This window comes from Hesperophylax consimilis, chromosome 20, assembly GCF_061612785.1.
Source record: "Hesperophylax consimilis isolate HC1 chromosome 20, BYU_Hcon_1.0, whole genome shotgun sequence".
NCBI classification, from domain to species: domain Eukaryota; kingdom Metazoa; phylum Arthropoda; class Insecta; order Trichoptera; family Limnephilidae; genus Hesperophylax; species Hesperophylax consimilis.
The window spans coordinates 15,581,339-15,604,525 of NC_142855.1; the positions used below are offsets into that span (position 1 = coordinate 15,581,339).

At 36.7% G+C, this 23,187-nt stretch overlaps 1 protein-coding gene across 1 annotated transcript in view; it reads right to left on the minus strand.

Moving 5' to 3' along the window:
• Window positions 1-23,187, minus strand: part of LOC149414185 (uncharacterized) — a 34,370-nt gene that overhangs the window by 3,922 nt on the left and 7,261 nt on the right. Inside the window, exons 2-5 of the mRNA XM_089644058.1 lie at window positions 6,714-9,610; window positions 6,437-6,548; window positions 5,237-5,477; window positions 235-381 (exon numbers count right to left, since the gene is read on the minus strand). Of these exons, the coding sequence (XP_089500184.1) occupies window positions 235-381; window positions 5,237-5,477; window positions 6,437-6,548; window positions 6,714-9,589 (3,376 nt within the window). The 5' untranslated portion in view covers window positions 9,590-9,610. The remainder of the gene's footprint in view (window positions 1-234; window positions 382-5,236; window positions 5,478-6,436; window positions 6,549-6,713; window positions 9,611-23,187) is intronic.

Below are 23,187 nucleotides of genomic sequence, written 5' to 3' on the forward strand. Positions count from 1 at the left end.
ACATGTTCACGCATAGTTTTACCACCCAGGAATTAAATTTCTACAGCATTCAGTCTACTTTCATCTTTCTTCTGCTAGTTCCATGCCTCACAGCTGTACATCAGGGTTGGTATCAACACTCCAAAGCGGGCTGCCAGCTTCGCTCTTTTGAACCATAATATCCCTATATCATAAAATTCCATCTCTCGTAAACATATTTCCCAAATACAAATGATTATAAGTGTTTGATGTCACCTGCGCAGCATGCCATGGCCATCTCCAGGGGCGTCTGTCCAGTCTGATGGTGTGCCATGGCCACTACGCTGCGCGGTGTATGCTCCAGTAGGAGCTCCAATTCATCAGCCCAACCGTGGCGGGCACAGTGCATGATGGCTGTCAAACCTTTAACAACAGAAATACAAACATGAAAATCACTTCTTGGACCAGCAACTTCAACTAAAGTAGCACTGGACGTTGACGAAAATTCAACACCGCTATCGGTCTGTAGGACTAACATTCCAATGGTCATGCCTGTGGGAAAGTTAAAGAGAATCACTTAGGATATCGACATCTATATCTATGGACAAGTGAAAACAACAGCTGATTCTGACAGATCCATATTTAATGACAAAAGTAGTGAAATTTAAGCAAATTTAGCAAGTAATCAAAGTTGAAACATATAAACTAGTGAAAAATTATTCAAAATAATAGTGTATTTCATGGTGACAGTGCGAAACAACTTTACATATTGCCTTGAAAAATTACGCATATCGAATTCACTGTCATTGTAAGCTACAACCAAAGACAATTTATGTTTTTGAATTTTTGAAAAATTTTTGAAATTTTGAATTTTTGTCATAAACAAATAAGTTAAATTATTTTTAACTCAAAAAGGGGTATTTCTGAACAACTCTAAGAAACCTACCTACAAACTAAGAAATAAATCAACCAAAATGTCTAAAACTCGCAAGGTTTGCAGTGCAAAGAAAGATACATCTTCACCTTTAGCAATCACGTCTGGCCCTATTGATTCACCGTCGGCGCATCAGTCAATGATTAACATTGACACTGACTCATTAATCAATTTTTTTGAGTCGAAACTTGAAATCATGCGCACTGAAAACAAGAAAGCTATTGACGCTGTTCAGTTAAAATTAAATGAGCTGTCTAACGAGTGGAAGGACCAATACACAAAAATTCTGGGATGTGTGAGCGTTCTCCAAGAAGAAAACTCAAACCTCCGGCAAGAAGTCCAGTCACTACGAGATGCACAAGATGAGATGGAGCAACGCAGCAGAATATGCAATGTAGACATCCATGGGATTCCCGAAGCAAAGGGCGAAAATTTGATGACATTAATAGAGAAAATAGGATCCAATATTAACGTCCCGCTTCCAAGTAGCTGTGTGGTTTCTGCGCATCGCGTCGCTCGCGGCCACTCCTCGCCCTCCAACCGTCCACGCAATATAGTGGTCCAGCTCTCCACAAAGCGACTCCGTGATGATGTCATCGCTGCAGCAAGGACTCGCCGCGGCCTTACCACGGAACAATTAGGATTTGGTGCTCCCACCACCAATTTTTATATAAACGAGCACCTTACATTGAAAAATAAAATCCTATTTGCCAAAACACGAGCCGCCGGAAAAGCTAACGGCTTTAAATACATTTGGGTGCGGAACGGCAGTATTCTGGCGAAGAGGAACGATCTCTCTCGGGTTTTCACCATCCGCCGTGAGGGAGACCTTCAAAAGATAATCACACATGATCAGCAAAACATGTGACTAAAAACAAAACTAAATGACTTCAAAAGAAAAGGACTGATAAACTGTATGTATATGAATATCAGGGGAATGAGGACAAAAATTGATGAAATATACGAAAACGTCCTTATCAACGACTATGACCTAGTAAGCCTAACAGAAACATGGTTAAAGGAATCTATCTGTGACCAGGAATTAGTAGATAACCGGTATGAAGTATTTCGGAGGGATAGAGTTCACAAAACAAAAAAAGATGGAGGAGGAGTCATGGTTGCTGTATCGAGAAAACTAGAGGCGAAGAGGATGGCGCATTGGGAATGTCAAGCGGAGGACTTGTGGATCCAACTCAATATAAACCATAATAACAGGAGTATCAAACTGAATGTTTGCACCGTATATCTACCGCCAACTGAAGAAGAATCTATTGTAAGCTCATTTTTAAACAATCTTAGGAATGTGTACCTAACAACACCAAACCAACACATCTTAATATTTGGCGATTTCAATAAGTCTAACATTCATTGGATTACCGATGAAACAAGCAATTTATTACCTTTCACCACAAACACAAATACAATCACCTCTGACATCATCGATACACTATCATTCTGTAATCTTAAACAATTTAACGGAATAGTGAATCACCAATCCAAAATATTGGATCTCATTTTATCAGATAAAGAAGACATATCAGTAATACGTTCTTCATCTCCACTAAGCAAAGAAGATCCATACCACCCTGCTCTAGAAATAAATGTTCCTTTTAATTTTCTACCACATCTTGAAACCCGTAACGCCCCAAGACCAAACTTTTATAAAGCCGACTATGATTCAATTAATACCGTTCTTCGTGAGATTGATTGGGAATTCATTAATCAGGGAAATATTGATCAATCTGTAGATCAGTTTTACAGTATACTCTACCAGATTATCTCTTCTCATGTTCCCCTCAAAACCAACAAAAATCACTTTCCTAAGTGGTACTCAAAAGATCTCATTCGTTTGATAAAGAAAAAAAACAAATTGCATAAAAAATATAAGAAATATGGTAATGAACTAGATCATTTATCATTCAGCTTGATTAGAACCAGAACAAAAAATCTGATTAGAGTTTGTTATCATAAGCATTTAGACTTAATCAAACAAAATTTAAAAGCTAACCCGAATGATTTCTGGAAATTTGCAAAAAGCAAATATAAAAACACAACCGATATTCCAAAAGAGATGCACCTAAATGACATAAAAACTACCCAAGGTCAAGTTATCTGCGGGCTTTTTTCTAAGCACTTTCAATCTGTTTATAAACCTCACAATGCAAACTATTCACCACAAATATCTGAAGATTTCTGTAACGAAAGCCTTGGTATGATCACTATTTCGCCCTTAACGATATTAGTCAAGTGTAAGAATTTGAGAACCAATAAGGGATCAGGTCCTGATGGTATCCCGCCAATATTTTTGAAAATGTGCAGAGATGTTCTTGCCAGACCACTTAGCCTTCTTTATAACAAATCATTACAAGAAGGTGTTTTTCCAGTCAAATGGAAAACGGCTTTCTTAACACCTATATTTAAGAAAGGTTGTAAGAGCGATATAAAAAATTATAGACCTATCTCTAAACTTGACTGCATAGGAAAGTTGTTTGAGTCAATAATATATGACTGTCTATTAGCTCATGTAAGTAAATATATTATCATTGAGCAACACGGGTTTTTCCCTCGGCGTTCCACAACAACTAACCTTCTCGAATACTCCCAGTACATCCGCGATAGCATCGAAAAACGTTTACAAGTAGATGCCATCTACACGGATTTTTGCAAAGCATTTGACCAGTTAAATCAATCATTACTCATCAAGAAGCTGGAAAAGTTTGGCATAAATGGAAATACTTTGAAATGGTTCGAAAGTTACATTACAGAAAGAAAACTGCAAGTGGTTGTAGGAGGGTACTCCGCGGATCTTTTTACTGCAACGTCGGGAATTCCACAGGGCTCGCATCTTGGACCTTTGCTATTTTTAATCTTTATAAACGACATAGTTTTAAGAATAAAAACATCAAAATATCTCCTGTTTGCCGATGACCTTAAGTTGTACAAAAAAATTACTTCATTGGAAGATTGCACCGATTTGCAAAAAGACTTATCATCACTTCATGAATGGTGTACACTAAATGATTTATATTTTAATGAAAACAAATGTGCCGTAATTTCATTCACAAAGAACATTAATAAATTCTCAAACACATATCACATTAACAATATCCCTTTACTAAACACAACTTCAATCAAAGACTTAGGCGTGACATTTGACTCGTCACTTAGCTTCAATAAACATGTAGATACAATTTCAAAAAGTGCATCACAAGTACTAGGATTAACGCTAAGAATCACAAATTGTTTTAAAAGTACAGAATTAACTTTGACATTATATAAATCAATTGTGCGAAGTATTCTCGAATATGCATCAACAATTTGGTCTCCCAATTATGAGATTCATAATTATAGGATTGAATCCATACAAAGGAAACTAACCCGTGTAATTGCTTATCGTGAAGGTTTATCTGATCAATTTGGAACTTATAATGACCGAATTTTGCACTACAAACTACACTCACTGACGGTCAGACGTAAACTTTCTGACGTACTGCTCCTACACAAAATTATACATGCATCAGTTGATACACCAAACATTTTATCCCAAATTAACATCAATATTCCATCAAGAAAATCAACAAGGAGGATGAACGACATTTTCTATATTAAAGCCTACCACACAAATACAGGATATTTTTCCCCTGTACCGCGAACATTAAGAAATTATAACATTATACATGGCTCTAATAATGTAATAGACATTTTTAATGACCAATTTAAACACTTCAAAAAAAATGTATTACCTTTAATCATATGAAGCTGATATTGTGATAAAACCCTTTATTTAATGAGAAGCAACATTGTACCTACCTAAACAGTGTCTCACCAGTACAGGTGTGACAATAACAAATCGTTTATGAACATATTTGTATTTACCTTTTACTACCCATTCTTATCTGTTATTTACTTGCATATTTAGATTACATATTATTATAATAGATCAATATTAATATTACTTACATTTTCCTTTTGTTAATATTTTTGTTATTTTCATTTTGTTATTATTATGTATTTTAATATCCATGTATGTAAATTTTTGGGCCCCATGCCTGTTTTATGTACTTAAATAAAAAAATTTTAAAAAAAATAAAAAAAAAAAAAAAAAAAAAAAAAAAAAAAAAAAAAAAAAAAAAAAAAAAAAAAAAAAAAATATTTGGCATCAATGAATTGAGTTTAAACAGCAAGCTTTGTTGCTGCTCATATAAAACCGGCTTTTTCATTTTTATTTGTTTTGTTCACTTATTTGTTTGTTAATGCAAAACAATTACAAATAATTGAATTGAATTGAGTTATACTGTGATATTGGGACGGCAATTAATAGTATCTAAACTGTAATGAACTGACCCTGGCTGTCGGTCTGGCGGCAAACCTGCTCGACGACGTGCGGCTGTGTAGCGGCCAGCAGGCCGAGGAAGGGCGGCGGTGGCGCATCTCGCACGCCCTGCTTGAGCGCGCGCGGCTTGGACGCAAGCAGCAGCGAGGGCTGGTCCCGGTGATTGTTGGCCGAGGGATCTGCACCGAGGCTGAGCAGCATGTACAGCACGTCGGCGTTCTTGCGCCGGATCAGCGCCATGTGGAGCGCCGTCTGAGGAAGAAACAATTTAATTAACACAACTACAAACATTACAAAAGCGACTATTCAAGAATTTCTCATTCTTGCATTGCATCAGCTTATCTGAGGCACAAACAATTCATTTATACAAGACTGCCAACATTACAAAAGTGGCTATTAAAAAGAATTTCCTTCTTGCGCCGAATGAGCGCAACTTGCAGGGCCATCTGCGAAGGAACACCAAACATCGACCAGTTAGTAGCGAAGTTGACAGAAGCCGTGGGTTCCCGGCCAGGTGTTGTGGGTCCAATCCTCAGTTAGCCAAGTCTTCCATCATTCCTCAAGCAACATGTTTCTGATGGTAATAGGGTCATTTCAATATTGTCAGGTTCTAGCAGCCCGGTTAGCCAACTACATTCCTGACCCGTCTTTCGCTCTAGCAACAGTGTTAACACAGTCATAAAGCAATATTTAAAATTAGCAACTAATAATGTACGTCGTGACCAAAATTACATCAAATTTCCACATAGAATCTTCCCTCTTGGCAACAATCAAAATATCATCACTGTCAACTAAAAAACCTCGAAACTTTCCATATTCCTTTCCAAATAATCACTTAACCTTCTCCCAACAACTTGTGTGAATGTGTCGACTATACACAGGTGAATGTACATCACATTTGGAGTCGATTTTGTGGTACAATTTTTTTATTTATTTGACCAAATTGGATCAAATTTTAAAAAAAAATTCTGTGTTTATTAACAGTCTGGCTGTTTATAAAAAGACTGTCCGTTACCTGCAGTGGACGGGCGGCATTGATTTGATTTGTATACAAATCTACAGCTTCTTTCCGAGATTAATGAAATTTTGCACACTTAACCTTCAAAACAAGAGGAAGGTCACTGTTTAAGTCTGATTAAAAAAAACTCTGTGCAAAGCCCGGGCAACGCTGGGAACTTCAGCTCGTTGTAAATAAAATTTAAAAAACTCACATATCCATCGGGCGTGGTCTTCTGGTCGATGGACAGTCCCAGGGAGTGAAGTTCCTCGGCGCACTGACGGATTTCGAACAAAGTGCCGTTCAGCACGGCACTGTGGATCTTCCTGCAATACAAACACTTTGCTTTACTTATCTTATTCAACCTGTAGCACTCTACCACAAATAAACTTAACCTTGACCCACTGAAGTGAAATGAGTGGGCTGATGGAATAGCAAGGAAATTTCATATTGTTTCAATAGTTAATATTAGTAGAGCATTAGTTACTTACATTAAGCCATGTTTATCATGTTGAATAACATCTTCTAGTCTAGGAGTCATGCTTTTCTCTGGTGTATCGACTCTTGTCACGATTTGTGGTACGATTGGCTCCGTATCAACGCGGGTCTCGCTCTCCGCTGGCGCCGTCTTCGTTTCAACTCGCGGCGACTTGTTTGCAACCCGCGGTGGCTTCTTTGCGACCTGCGATGGCTGGATCTCAGCTTGAGATGTCTCGCTAGCAACTGGTTGCGAAACGTTCACAGTCTTTTGTGAATGGTTCGCAATCGGCTGCGATTTGCTTGCAATTGGCTGTGAAATGTTTTTAATCGCCTGTGACTTGCTTGCAATAGGCTGGGAGTTTACAATCTGCTGTGACTTGCTGACAATCAGCTGGGAGATGTTTTGAATCGGCTGTAATTGATTCACAACCGACTGTGAGATGTTTGCAATCTTCTGTGACTTGCTAACATCTAGATGTGACTTGCTTACAATCACGCTTCCAACCTGATGCGGTTTGCTTCCAGGCTGTTGTGCCTTGGCCGGACCTCGCGCAGGCTTATTTGGGGCTCGCGACGACTTATTTTGAGCACGAGGCGACTTGTTTGCAACTTGTGGGGGCTTGTTTGCAACCGAGGGTTTTCGATTAGCCGAAACGGTGACCCCTTTGAGTCCCGAAACTTTCTCCAAGAGCTGCCGGTCTTTCTCATTGTATTGAAGAGTTTGAGGTGTTGCTCCGTCGCCTGGATTGTGTTTCAGAGGTGAGATGTTGATATTTTTCATTCGGTCCAATTGCTTGGCTGGCGAAGTATTAGAATTTTGCATTCTGTTCACTGTCTTCAATGTAACACTTCCATTCAATGTGATGTTTGCGCTCTTCTGTGGTGAATTGTCTCCATTTCGGACATCTTTAATAATTTGTTTCTGTGGTAAATTTTGAACTTGGCCATCTTTGACTGCCTTCTGTGGTGAAAGTTGACCTTGGGTGCCCTTAACTTGTTTCTGTGGTGATCGTTGTCCTTGATTGTTTCTCGCCCTTTTTTGACCTTGGTTATTTATGAATTCTTTCTGTGGCGAATATTGAGTTCCGCCATCTTTAACTGCTTTCTGTGGACTGGTTTGAGTTTGAAACGTCGCCTTACCAAAATTTTTCTTTTGCGCCACTTCAGGTGGCAACGTTTGCGCCACTTGTACAGTCGATTGAGACAAGCTGATTGGGGTCACGTCAGTTTCGGTGGTCTGACAATGTGAAGTTCTGTATTCTTTGTTGACGGAAAAGAACGCAGCCAAAGCGCGAGACTTTGTACTCAAGTCTTTAATACCACACAAAGCAGACAGCAAAATATTGTAGTTTTTATAGCCTATAAGGCTTTTCAACGCATCCGCACTACTCACAGTCTCGGTGAGGCCATAATCGTCCAGACTAAATACACTCTTATGATCATCGTCGTCGTATATTTCAACTTCTGTCGCCTGCTGTGGAACAACGCACACGTCATCATCGTTCGAGAAGTTCTGCTGGCTGTTATTACGGTTCGGAGATATGATCTGAGCAGCGGCGTCTTTAAATTCTGCCGTCGCAGCTGATGGTACATTATCCGATGAATTCGCAATAGTGGACTGTGCGTAAGCAAAAGAACCATTGGTTAGCGGATTTAAAGAAGCTCCCGATGTACGTTTCACCGCTAGCGAAGGATCCATATTTGACAATTGAACGAGAATGTTCGCCGCTTCCGTAGATTCCATCTTCGATCGGATCTCGGATGCTTGCTCCAATCTCGACGGTTGCGGGATCGGGGAGAATCCAAAGCAAGCGTCCGGCGAAGCCAAGACCTTGTGATTCGGCTCCGGCGAAAGAATGATCTTCTTTCTGGGATCCACGGTCACCATGTTCTTCGGCAAAACCAAAATCTTTTGTTTCGCCACGACGACATCGTTCAAACCTTTTTTTGCTACCGCAGGTTTAATCAAAGAATCGATTGAATTTATCGCCGGAGTATCCACGGCATTAAGAGCGGGAGAGTAGTGAATATTATAATTGACAACTTGATTACGCACCACCGCGATACCGGGATTCTTACTTTTAGCCGCATCTGTATTTGCAACAGTTGTCGGCGGAACAGGTGCCATTACTTTCCTCGAGAACACAGAATAGGGAGTGCTCGTCGCACTTATTGTCTTTTTAGGCGACACATTCGGCTGCGCATTATGCTTCATAGGCGGCAGAATGATGGGATAAGCGTTAGGATACAAATTAGGCTTGGCGACAGGCTCCGAGTTCTGCGCAAGATTCGGTTGCGTAATAGATCGCACGGCCGCTTCTGTAGCCTGCGTATCAAAAGGCCCTACAATCGTGCACGCCTTGTTCGTCGACGTGACTCCCTTATAAATGCCTCGCGAGGTCGAGTCTACATTATTAATTCCGGCAGATTGCAAATTTTTCACAATAATCACTTTATTGCCGTTAATGTTGCCGTCGTAGTTGACAAGGTTATGCGCAGATAGTTTGTTTGTCTGCGCGATCGGAGTCGTAACACTCGAAACAGATTGAATGATCGTGTTACTTTCCTGGTTTTGAGAAGATGCACTGGTGTTAATTTCCCAATTTTGAGTGCTTGTGCTACTTTCGGGATTTAGAATCATATACGCGGCGTTAGTTTCCAGACTTTGACAGTCGGTAGTTGGGTTGCCGATTTGCCAGTTGGCGGAGGGCATGTTTATGGAGCCCCTCGGGGTCTGCGATGAGGAATCGTTGACCTTCCTCAGGTACAGGGGGGAGAGCAGTTTGGGCGCGTCCTTACGCTTGATGACCTTGTACTGCGGGATGTGCGGCACGCTCGACATGGCTTGATCGTGCTCCTCCTCCATGGCGGTGGGAGAAGACACCATCTGGAGATAGTTTGGTCCAAACTGCAACAAAAATACAAAAGTATGTTTTTATTTTGTAGAGTCAGAATGCGTTGCTTTCCGGGAAGAAGTCGTGGATACCAGAGGAAGATATGGCACTATCAGGCGGATCAAATGAGTCTGACCATGTCAAGACTAACCGAAGAACTTGTATAATACATTTAGACATCTTTCATGATTAAGCGAATTGTGACCAGTGGTGTCCCTCAAGGATCAGTTCTCGGTCCAGTTTTGTTTATTTTGTACATCACGGACCTGCATACTATAATAAAATCAGACTCCAGCTTCTTTGCAGATGATACCAAATTCTTTGCCAACCCACACACACATCACAACCAACTGCAAAACGATTTAAACGAAATATATCAATGGACAAATGATTGGCTTCTAAAACTCAATGTCGAAAAATGCACTGTCCTACATGTTGGAAAAACTAACACTACACTTGCCTACAAACTTAATGGAACACCTCTAAAAGCAGTGACATTACAACAAGACTTAGGAGTTACCATATCACAGGACTTGAAATGGGAACCACACATCGCTGGAATTGTGAAAAGAGCAAATTCACTAACATATCTAATCAGGAAAACCTTCCTTGACCTAACACCGGACATGATGTTAAAAATATATAAAACATATGTGCGACCTCTCCTGGAATATGCTTTCCAAATATGGAGTCCTTACTTCGCAAAGGATATAAATCTGTTAGAGAGAGTACAGAGACAAAATACCAAGAGCTCTGAAAGATCTACGATACGAAGATAGACTCGAGGAACTAAGATTACCAACCTTACAAGAAAGAAGAGAAAGGGGTGACTTGATCGAGACTTTCAAAATTTTATCTGGACATTACAGTTGCCCTAGCATCCAAGAAATCTTCACTACTAATAAAAATATAAATCTCCGTGGACACTATTACCAAAACGCCTTTTGCATCTAATCCTAGAAAACACTTCCTTGCAAATAGAGTAGTGGATGCTTGGAACAAACTCCCACAACATGTCATCGATGCAACAAATATAAATCAATTCAAAGCTCTATTGGATTCACATTTGGAGAGAAGAAAGGACTTAGTTCAAACTTAAAACAACTCAATTACTGTCAAACTTGTTGTCAAATCAGATATGAGCGCATCAGCGGAATGCTGCCTGCTCATTACATGGTAATAATAATAAAAATCCTAACCACACGGTCCAAAATTCGGTGGGCACAATATGGCATCGTTAATTGTAGTATGTCGCAAGGCTGAAGGTAATGGAGAGGAAGGAGATGGGGGATAGAAAGATTGAATGTTGAGTGTTTTTCATCAAGAATCTCTGGGTCAATGCTATTTCCATCATGAGCTATGAACCTTCTAAATAAAAAAATATATATGTTTACGAGACAAGGTTTTTATGCATAGCACAAAGGATAACATATTATTTTTCAGCAATAATTATTAGCCTGAAACACCTATATAAATCGAATTGAACCCAAAGCCTTCTGATTGCCGGTCAGGTGTTCTACCAATTGCGCTACGTCGGCTTATTTAAAACCCGCCAAATTATTCAATATGTATTGGTATTTTTCATTTAACCATAGATAACTAAACTGTTTACATTGTTTCATTGTAACTACACTTTCGTCGAGTGGACTACGCAATAAAACACTAGAAATAAATCATTTAATTAAGATAGGAACTTGTTACATGGCACAAAAGTAAGGTTTATAATGAACAAATTAATATCAGTCTACACAGTGACCACACATGTCAACATTATGTGGAGCACAAATAGCCTCTCTACATCTGGTGCAACGGTGTTTGGTCATCCTTGGATGGACACAGGTAGCTAATTTTAGGCACGTTTGACGTAGATGGAACCGGAGCTTCTATTGTAGAAGATTCACCAACATTAACTATAAATATATGAATGTACGTACCTTAAAAATAAAAATTGTTGTTATAACTAAACTTTCGTCCAGCGGACAACGAGATGGTCATAGGGCACGTCCTAGTATGCGTGTGGCCGCAATCGCGTCACGTGCTGCACTGTTTACTCAAATTAGGAAGGTAATGAAAGAGTCAAGGTCGGGGAGCGGGGGGAAGTAGGTGATTTCGAATTTCGCCGAGTAGCGCGTCGTCGCCTCGACGAGCGATTAGTTGTCTAGGGTTAACAATTATTGCCTATTAAAGTTTTTTCATGTATTATTTCTCAGAAGATTTTTTCAATTTATACAGGTGTTCAAGGCTCACAATTATTGCTTAGAAATAAAAAATAAAATGAGACGAAACATTGTTGTTTGTAGTATGTATCCGTCAAGATTCCCGACTGCCCAGAGCCAATGGTATTATGGCATCCCCAATTGGGGTATGTTGTGAGGCCGAAGGTAGTGGGGAGGTTTGAAATTAACTTTAGCTCACTCAGATTTGGTCAAAAAAACTTGGCTAAAGCCATTTCAAGCAATGTTTAATATGCCGACTGGCAGTATTACTGAGAGTAGAGGGTAAAGCAGGCAAATGAGGTAACTTCCAGAGGTGTTTAGAATGCTGGAAGTTGTCGTGTAATCGTTATTTGTGGCCAGGAAAACAAAGAAATGGTTGCAATCAGCACGCTGACAAGAATTGGGACTAAGGTCTCCCCATTTGTAGAATGATGTGGGGGTGAATAAAGTTGGTAGGGAAAGTAGACGGAGAAGATTTTATTTCGAAATATTATTTTCTAAATCTTATTTCATAATATACAAAAATCAGTTAATCGTTGACATTTCCATTCATAATGAAAATTCACTTGGTAGATAATTTTACAAAGAACTTATCTCAACAATTATCGATAGATGAAATCGAAACACTAAAAATAATATTAATGACATTTCCAAGTAATTGATTTTTTTCTTTAAAGTACACACCGACATTTATATCGTAAAAAGAACAAAAAATAAAATTTTATCACTGAAGACAATATTAACGACTCTCAATCGAAAATGCAGAAAAAGATTCAGTCGCATCTGGGAATTGAACCCGGGACTTCTTCCTTGCCGGGCAAGTGCTCTGACCAATTCGACCATATCAACTTACGAATATTACAATTTGAGGTTTCAATCATTAAGTTATTGCATTATAAAACAGTAAAATTACCTAATTAACCACCACGTCGTTTCTACGCAGGGGTAGGCAGAGAGGACAGACTGCTAAACAACTCGGTCTTGGCACACACTTCTTGCCTCATTCACATTCATACATACTCTTCTATTATTTAGACTCTTGACATGGCCCGACTCGAGTATCTGATTCACTCGATCGTGCCATGTCTTCCTCGGGCGTCCCCGACTTCTGTTACCACTCTTCTTTCTTCGCTCATTCGCTATACACGACCAAACTATCTAAGCGTCCCTTTCTCAATCTTACTCATTACGCTTACATCAGCCTTGCACTCTTTGCGGATCTCCAAAATTACCTATATTCTAAAAATATAGTTTTTAAATTTTAACTAGGCACAAAGCCAAGCCACCCATCACAGCAGATTATGATAAAATAAATGGAACCTTAAGCACTCCTGATATAATGCGGTCTCTCATAGAAACTGAAGAAATGTGGAAGCTTTTGACAAACATGTTTGAAGAGAAAATTGTGAAAACAAAAACACCTCCTTCCAAAATTAATAGAAACCAAAGTAAGAACAAACGGTGGATCGACAAACACATATTAGGATTAATTAAAGAGCAAAGAAAGAAGGGGATCTTTACAAATTATTCAGAAAACATCTGGGGAATATAAATGAGAATGAAAATTAATATTACAGAGAATACAAACAATACAGACAAAAGAAAAAAAATGATATACAGCGGTCAGAAGCTATTTTATAGTTATATATGGAAAAAGATTGCTTCTAAAGTTTCTACTCCAACCATACACTATAACTTCTCCAGTGAAACAGTTGCCAGGGAGATAGATAAAGCAAACACCCTTGCGACACAATCTGGAAAAACCTTTGTTAAGGAACCAGACCAGGCAATCAGTATACCAACTATTAGTCCAGCTCACTAATCTGGATCGAATTCATTCCATCAGCAGTTGAGAATATTTTGAAGAGGTTGCGAGACGATAGTGCTGCTGTCCTTGATATTATTCCTGGTATTCTTCTCAAAAGTGTGCAGCTTCTCTCAGTCATCCTATTGCTCTGGCAATGTAACAATATTTTTTAAATGGGAAATTCCCTAGAGATTTGAAAACATCCATAATTACCAATCTTATTCATAACGTAGATTGCTAGGCAAAAGAGTGGGACAGACGGATTTCTACTGACATAATACAGGGTTTTCCAATAAGAGGTGTTATTTTGAATAGCCCGCTATTTCGCTAGATGTTACTTTTGAAGCTGTCATTTTTTGACATTTGACAAGTAGAAACTACGCCATTAATAAAAAAGGAACAATACACGCTTCAACAACACATTTAAATTATTAAAATTCACTTGATTGAATCAAATGCAAATCATCTTGAGTGATGAGGCCCATTTCCACCTCGGTGGCTTCGTCAACAAGCAAAATTGTCGCATCTTGGGCTCGGAAAACCCAAGGGTTATTGTTGAAAAGCCTCTCTATCCTCAACGTGTGACTGTTTGTTGCGGTTTATGGTCCGGCGGAGTCATTGGACCTTACTTTTTCGAAAATGAGGCTGGAGCAACAGTTACGGTGAATGGATTGCGCTATCGAGAGATGATTAGTGATTTTTAATGGACGGAATTGGATGGTATTGATCTGGACAATGTTCACTTTCAACAAGACGGCGCTACGTGCCACACAAGCAACGAAACCATTGATCTTTTACGGGAAAAGTTTCTTTGAATATCAAAATAACACCTCTTATTGGAAAACCCTGTATACCTTGACTTTGAGAAAGCCTTTGATACTGTTCCAACCAATAAACTGGTGGCTATTAAATCTCTAAGCATAAGAGGATGACTTCTCGAGTGGATCAAATCCTTCCTCGATGAGAAAAAATTACAAGTTCGAATTGGCAAACAATTATCAACAGAGCTAAATGTGACCAGTGGTGTCCCTCAAGGATCAGTTCTGGTTCCGAATCTGTTTATTTTGTACACCACGGATCTCATACCATAATAAAATCAAAATTCTTTGCCAACCCGCATATAGATCACAACCAACTGCAAAAGGACTTAAGTATATTTACTTATGATGACCAACAGATAAACAAAAATGTTCTGTACTCACATTTATTATTGTTATCGGCAGTTAAATAAAAAATTCCTACCATGCATCTGATTGATACAATGCGATTGATAATTTTTGTGATTGATAATGTTTATACAATATGTTTTCATGTACCTTGTTTATATTTTTCTTGATTATGTATATTATATTATATGTACCTTGATTATGTAAATTAATACACAGCACAGTAACAGCGAACAAATTAAGAAACCCACCTAATATTTTTCTTATATTGTAACTATAAATTGAATTAATCCAATATGTTATCATGTACCCTGATACAGTGTTCCTTAATTATGCATATTAATTATACATGTACCTTGATAAAATTTATCAGGTGTTTTCATAAAAAAAAAAACTAATATTCGGGTGTACAAATATGTCTGAAAAAGTTTTTATTTTGATTACTTTGATAAATATATATGTATATAGACTATTTAGCATGGTTGTATTACAAAGTTATGGATGCAATTAAAGTCATGAGAAATAATTTTAGGAGTTATGGTGATGTTATTATGAGGAGATCTGATGTGCATAAGCTTCGTTTTTTTAGCATTGATTATTAAACCTACATCATGTGACCATTTTTGAAGAGTAACAAAGTCAATTTGCAGTAAAGTACTCGCTATTAATAAATCCTCATGTGAAATAACTAATGCAGTGTCGTCAGCATAAACGTAATGTTTTACATGAGAAAATATAAATTTCATTGCAGTAACATATATTATATACAAGGTAGGGCCTAGTATGGACCCTTGTGGTACGCCTGCGAAAACAATATTTTTTTAGACTAATTGCAAACGATGGATTTGTAGTTCCCAGATACCTGAATAAATACGGTCAAAGAACTCTAGAATACCTCGTTCCAATAATTTACAACATGTTACCAAACTCAATAAAAAGCTGTGAATTGACTCACAGAAGGAAATGTATGTTAAAAAAATGGTTATGTGAAAGAATTTTTTTGTACTAATGTAATTATGTGTATATTTTATGTACTTGTAAAAATTGTATATGTATTTAAAAAGTAATTGTTAAAAGAACCCGTTGACAAACTGATATCAATCAGTTTAACGGGACTTAATTGTAAAAAATGTATTTTTGAAAGTTAATAAATAAAAAAATATTACTAGCTTAACTATTAATGTAAAGTATGGAAATATAATTCATAACAGCAGCGTGTACAAATGTTAACTAAACCAGGCAATTTGGCTGTCCTAAAACGGGAAAATTTCCTAGTTGGACAGCCAAAGCTTCCTTAATATGTATGTAATTATTTGTATCTAATAAATAAATAAAATATATCAATGGACAAAGGATTAGCTTCTAAAACTCAATGTTGAAAAATGTACTGTCCTACGTATTGATAAAACTAACCCTAAGCTTGCATACAAACTTAACGGAACACCTCTAAAAGCAACTAGAACTAGGAGTTACCATATCAGAAGACTTGAAATGGGAACTGCATATCGCCGAGATTGTCAAAAGAGCCAATTCGATAACATATTTAATCAGGAAACCCTTCGTTGACCTAACACCGGACTTGATATCAAAAATATACATAACATATATGCCAAAGAATTAAATTAAATAAATTCTCCAAAGAATCGAAGGAGGAAGGCACCTGCTCAGGACCTTGTCCGAAAGGCGTGCAAGATGGATCGGCCATGTTATATGACAAGAAGGCCTCTTGCATGTCATAATGGAGGGTATGACCGAGGGGACCAACTCTAGGGGACGCCCACGCCGAGAGTACCTGGAGGACCTGCTGGTGGACGCGCGCTGCTCATCATATGCACAAGTCAAAAGAGCCGCACAAGACAGGGAAGAATGGAAGAGGAGATTAGATGAAATTGCTGCAAACCAATCCCAGGATTGAAACCAGAGAGAGATATGCCAACCTCTACTGAAATATGCTTTCCAAATAGTAATAGTAATAGTAGAGTCGATAACTTGTGAAATATATCGATCTATTAGAGAGAGTAAAGAGACGATTTACAAAAATACCAAGACCTTTGAAAGACCGGCAATATGCAGAAAGACTCAAGGAACTAAGATTACCAACGTTAAACGAAAGACGAGAAACGGGTGACTTGATTTGAGACTTTGAAAATTTTATCTGGACGTTATAGTTGCCCTGGCATCCAACAAATCTTCACCACCGACAAAAATATAAATATCTGTGGATACAATTTTGTTTTTAATAAAATACCTTTTGCGTCCAATCCTAGGAAACACTTCCTTGCAAATAAAATAGTGGATGCACGCAACAAGTTTCCATGACATGTCATCGATTCTACATATCTATAAACCAACTTAAAGGTCGATCGGATTCTTAATAATAATAATGTATGACTTGTATAGCGCCATTTTTGTGCAAAATCACCTCAAGGGCGCTGTACAAACTTATAATACATTTCTACAGTGATCTATGTTATTACATAACTATTTATGGAGATAATATTTTTTTTTTTTTTTTTATTTTTTTTTTTTATTTATTATAAATTTTTAAAGATACAGGTATATGCAGTCCCACAAAGCTGTCACACATGACGGCTTGTCTGTAGGTTCTACAAATAATATATATAAAACATTTTTAATTTTTAATACATGTATGACACAAAATTATACAATAAACAATATCACAAAATAATATATATCAAAGTACCTACCTATATACAAATTATTTAGGCAGGTACGTTGAGATGTTCAGGAATACATCAATAATAAAATAATAATGTTTAGAGATACATTGATTCATCGCTTATTAGCCAACGCTTAGTGTTTTTGGGGCAGGGTCTCTCATTATTCTGAGGTTTAAAATAATTATTAAATTTATTGAAAATCTCTGGTATTAAATATTTAAGCGTTCGGCTTCCATACTTATTTGTTACTCTTGGAATAATGAGGCCCTTATTTTCAGTGAATCTTGTTGTGTGATTATGCACCGGTTGCTTTTTATATTTGCTATCTCCCTCATTATCCATTATAATAATGTACCAAAGAAGACCCTTTATTGGAAGTAGGCCCTCAGAACCATACAGTAGTTTTAGATTACTTCTTTGTCTGTAGATATTCGGTGGTACAATTTTTTTTATTATAGCAATTTGTAAGTTTTGTATATATTTAATATAAATATTGCTTGAGTGCCCCCAAGTTCGTATGCCATATCTGAGTATGGATTCGACCATAGAAAAATAAATTATTTTAAGAGTACAATGAGGCAAAACAAATTTCAGTTTATAAAAATTACTTGCAAAAGATCGGAGCTGGTTACAGATTTTAGCCACTTGTTTATCCCATTTAAATTTATTGTCTACTATTAGTCCCAGATAAGTATATTCGTTAGTAAAGTCAATTTTTTCACAGTGGCAAATATTTTCAATTTTTCTATGAATACATTCAGAATTATGAGCAATTATTTTGGGTATATTCCATATTCCCAGGCTTGGTGATTTTACATACATACATTTTGTTTTTTTAACATTAATAATTAAACCAACATCATGAGCCCATTTAAGTAGCTCGTTAAAGTCACTTTGCAATTGTTGAATAGCTATGATAGGATTTTCATTGGATACTACAAGTGCAGTATCGTCAGCAAAAATGAATCTAAAGGCCTTTTTAAAGAGTTTTGACATAACAATAACATATATAATGTACAATTTTGGACCTAAAATTGATCCTTGCGGTACTCCTGATTTAATATGTCTTCCTTTACTCATATCATTTAAAATCTTTACGTTCATTTTTCTATTAGTTAAGTAGTTTTTAAAGAATGAGAGGAGTTTACCCCGGATTCCAATGTTTTCAAGAACCTTAATTAATTGTATATGGCTGAGAGTGTCAAAAGCTTTTGAGTAGTCAATAAAAAGCACCAGTACATGTTTTTTAGAATTAAGTTGAGAATTTATAAAATCAGAAAATTTTTCCAGCAATTTATCACAACTTTTTTTTTCTGGAACCCGTACTGGCATTCATCTATAATATTCAAATTATTCAAATATTTATCTAAATTTATCGAAATATATTTTTCTAAAATTTTTTCTAGTGCCGGGAGAATACAAATTGGCCTGTAATTGTTAATTTCGGAGTGATCTCCATTTTTGAAAATAGGTCTTACAATGCTATTTTTTAATTCATCGGGGATGAGGCTGGTATCGATTATTCTGTTGATAAAGTGAGCAATAACAGGGCTAAGTAATTTGACATGTTTTTTTAAATCAAACATACGAATTAGATCTATGCCCGGTGACTTTGAATTTTTCATACCTCCGATCATATATTCAATTTGCTTAGCATTAGCTCTAGGTAAGTACATTGAATGCGGTAGGGATTCTTGCAAGTGATTAGACGCTCGGAAATCACATTCATGTAACAACTTATTAACTCCTTCATCAAAAAAGTTAGCAAAATTTTCTGCCACTGCATCAGAAGATTGTGACTTTAGGAAATATTTAGATAAGACTTCATCGCAACCAGATTTATTTTTCCTACCCAAAATTGTATTAATTTCATTCCATGTTTTTTTAATGTTCTTGAAACAGTGATTAAATTTGTTATTATAATATGCCTTTTTTGTGTTTAATATTTGTTTATTAAGTTTATTTCTATATTTTTTGAAAGAGATTTCATATTTTTTATTATTAGGCGTGTTTTTCCACTTTTTCCACATGGCATCTCGTATTAGAATACTTTCAGCGAGACTGTCATTCATCCAAGTTTTTTGGTTATTTCGAAATTTTTTTGTTTTTAATTTTGTAAAGGTACTTTTTTCATAAATATTTTTAAAAATCGATTTTAATTCTGCATAAATAATGTTTGGTTCAGACAATTTTAACATTGCATTCCAATCGGTGATTTCGATCAATAAATCAATCCTTTTGTCCGATAGTGCAGTGTAATACTCTTGGTGCGATTTGTCGACGGTACATTTATCATAGTAACAGAAGTTAATACTAGCTGCAGTTAGGTAGTGGTCAGCTATTATTGAATCGCATACGCATGAACTGATTTCGGTCGTCTCCTTCACTCTTACATAGATATGGTCTAAACATGAAGCCGTTACATAGTTAGTCAATATCGCTTCTCTAGTCACATCATTTATACATCTGGTCATTCCAAAATGAGACATGAGGTTTTCATATTGCATAGTTATGGGTTCGTGTACATTTAATAAGTTAATATTCGTATCACCTAGAACCAATACGGATTCTTTTATATCAATATTTCCCAATATTGTCTCCAGCTCATCAAGAAATAATTTTTTTTTTGTATTAGGCGGTCTATATATTGCTAAAAGATGTAAGCGAATATGTTTGTTTACTGAAATGGTTCCGTAAACGCATTCAAAATTATTAGTCATAATATTTATTTTTTCAAATGTAAGGTGATCTTTCACGTACACAATAATACCGCCACCCGATCTTTTTGTTCGACAAAAATGGTACGAATTAAATCCCGGTAATTTATAAAGATTTATATTATTTTCATTAATAGACGTTTCGCATAGCGAAATTAAGTCGATGTTTCTCAAAGAGCTAGAAACAATTAATAGTAAAGTGTCCCAATATTTAGATAAAGATCGTATATTTATGTTGAGGGCAGTTATTTTATTATTTCCTAACACATGTTTTTTTGTAGCCCAGTTTTCAAAAATTGACGTGCGTTCATAATCTATTTCTGCTGAATCAAAATCACAGTTCAAGTCACCCATATAGAATAATATTTTAATTGGCAGCAATAATATATAAACATGTATTGGGATTTATAAATATAAATACGATAGATACATAACAATATAGCAGTTAGTATTTCCGATATGTTCCAGGTTAGATTATAGTTTTGTACAGAACAAGGTAGGTTTACTAATTGGCAACAATAATTACATATTGAACTTTTTCTACACATACGAATACACGAAGAGTGCGCGAACATCAATATAATCATAGATTTCAGTATACTAGCGTTTAACACTGTGGCAATGGGATAATGCATTGTAACATAAATGGCAAAAATTTTCGGCAAGGATATGAAATATTTATGTCTCAAAAAATTATATACATTACGATGCATAAATGAAAGTGATAATATGAAGTTAAAAAATGAAAAAAATGTGATTAGCATTGTAATTGTTTTTTAGAATTATAATACATACCTAATCATAGTCTATACGACTTTGAGCGATATGCATCATCTTTTTGTAGTAAGAACAATTAGTATTATTAGCTTTGTGATTGGTATTTAGGGTCATCTTGAATAAGGTGTTCTGATGTGCACAGTTACTACATTTTTCTTCAGTGTTTTTGTTAGGGCATTCCTTCCATTCGTGATCTTTTGCGCAATGTAAACACGTCGCACGTTTGTCCTTATTAAAACATTTTAATGCAGTGTGACCAAATTTGAGACAATGGTAGCATTGCGTCAAGGGGCTGGCATCTTCCACTCGTACTCTGCTAAAACCAATGTTAATTTTTTCCTTTTCCATGAGGTAAGACCTTACTGCTCCGCTGGTTTCAAATATATAATTAGAGAGTCCATTTTGGTTTTTTGGTTTAAACATTTTTATTAGTTTAATCGTGTTTTTAGTATCGCTATTCATGATATCTTTTATTCCATCGTTTTGTGTTTTTATTGCCTCAATTATGTCCTCTTCAGTTAAATCTACTTGAAGATTTCTTATGAATATTTTTGGATTTTTCTTTCTTAATTCCTCTGCAACCATGTTTTTTTTAAGGGTTTTATTGATTTCATCTGTCAATTTCTCTGCATGTTCTTTTGAAGGACAAGATATAATTAATTTATTTTGCGAGGCTTTTCGTATTCCGTTCACTGCGATACCCAAGTTTGCTATTTTAATTTTCTTTACGATTTGTTCTTTAATAGCATCCGATGTCATGTTCGAATCTTCACCTTTGATGATCAATGAGAATTTGGATTCCGGGATTACTTTGAGACAACTTGCGTATGTTTTTTTTTCAAAATAGCTCGTATTCTCGATTTTTTTTTCTAATTTTTCAATTAGTTTTGACTGCAGACAAACAATCTCGTTTTGAAAAGATATTTTTTCCTGAGTCCATTTTTCTTCTAATAGTTTTATATTTAATTCCAGATTATTTTTAGCTTTCGAGTCCTTTACCGTAGAAATATTTGAAATTTCTAATTTTATGTTTTCTATTATCGACAGCACGTCCATAATGGGTTAAGCTTGTGACCGCCTCGCGGAACACCTCGCTCCCGGCAAAACTTAGATAAATGTGACAATTCTCTAATAATGTATTGTCTTTCTATAAACACGTCTACACACTACCACGGTAGAATGACGAATGTACAATACTTACCTGGTAGGTCACTTGAGATTAACACTTAATTAACATTATCTAATTGTTTATTGGCGAAATTTAGATACAGGATTTAGGACATAATTGGAAAATTGAATATAACTGGACTTTCTCTTAGGAATGGTATATTTAATTTAAGGATATGACAGCTTAAAAAGGTAAGTTTTTAGTTTAGACCTGAATTCTGTTGGACTTGTTATGGATCTTAGTTCCGGAGGGAGTTTATTCCAAGCCTTCGGCCCAGATACTCCGAAAGCGCGATCACCAAACTTAGTATTTGCCTTGCGCTTAGGTTCCATCAGTCTGCCTACAGCTGATGATGTTGCTGATCTAAGAGTTGACTGCCTCAGACCAGTGTTTTCCGGGACGCGTAGTTCAGAGACGTAGGGTGGGGCCATTTCATTGATGGATTTAAACACCATCCAGCACAGTTTGTACTGGATTCTTTCAGGGCACTTGAGCCAGTGAAGGTTACGAAGGTGTTCTGAAATGTGCGAATATTTTGAAACCCCGGTTTATTTTGAGATTAGAAATGATTTACTTCTTTTAAATTTAAAACAACTCAATTACTGTTAAACTTATTGTGACATCAGACACGTGCGTATCAGCAGAATGCTGCCTGCTCAGACGAGCCAAAGCCCTGCAATTGCAGTGTTGAAGAATTGTGCCTGCACATGTCACGAAGCACTGCAATTGCAGTGTCGAAGAATTGTGCCTGCACATGTCACGAAGCACTGCAATTGCAGTGTTGAAGAATTGTGCCTGCACATGTCACGAAGCACTGCAATTGCAGTGTTGAAGAATTGTGCCTGCACATGTCACGAAGCACTGCAATTGCAGTGTTGAAGAATTGTGCCTGCACATGTCACGAAGCACTGCAATTGCAGTGTTGAAGAATTGTGCCTGCACATGTCACGAAGCACTGCAATTGCAGTGTTGAAGAATTGTGCCTGCACATGTCACGAAGCACTGCAATTGCAGTGTCGACCTTATACATTAATTTTTCCTTTGCATATATTTTTTTAT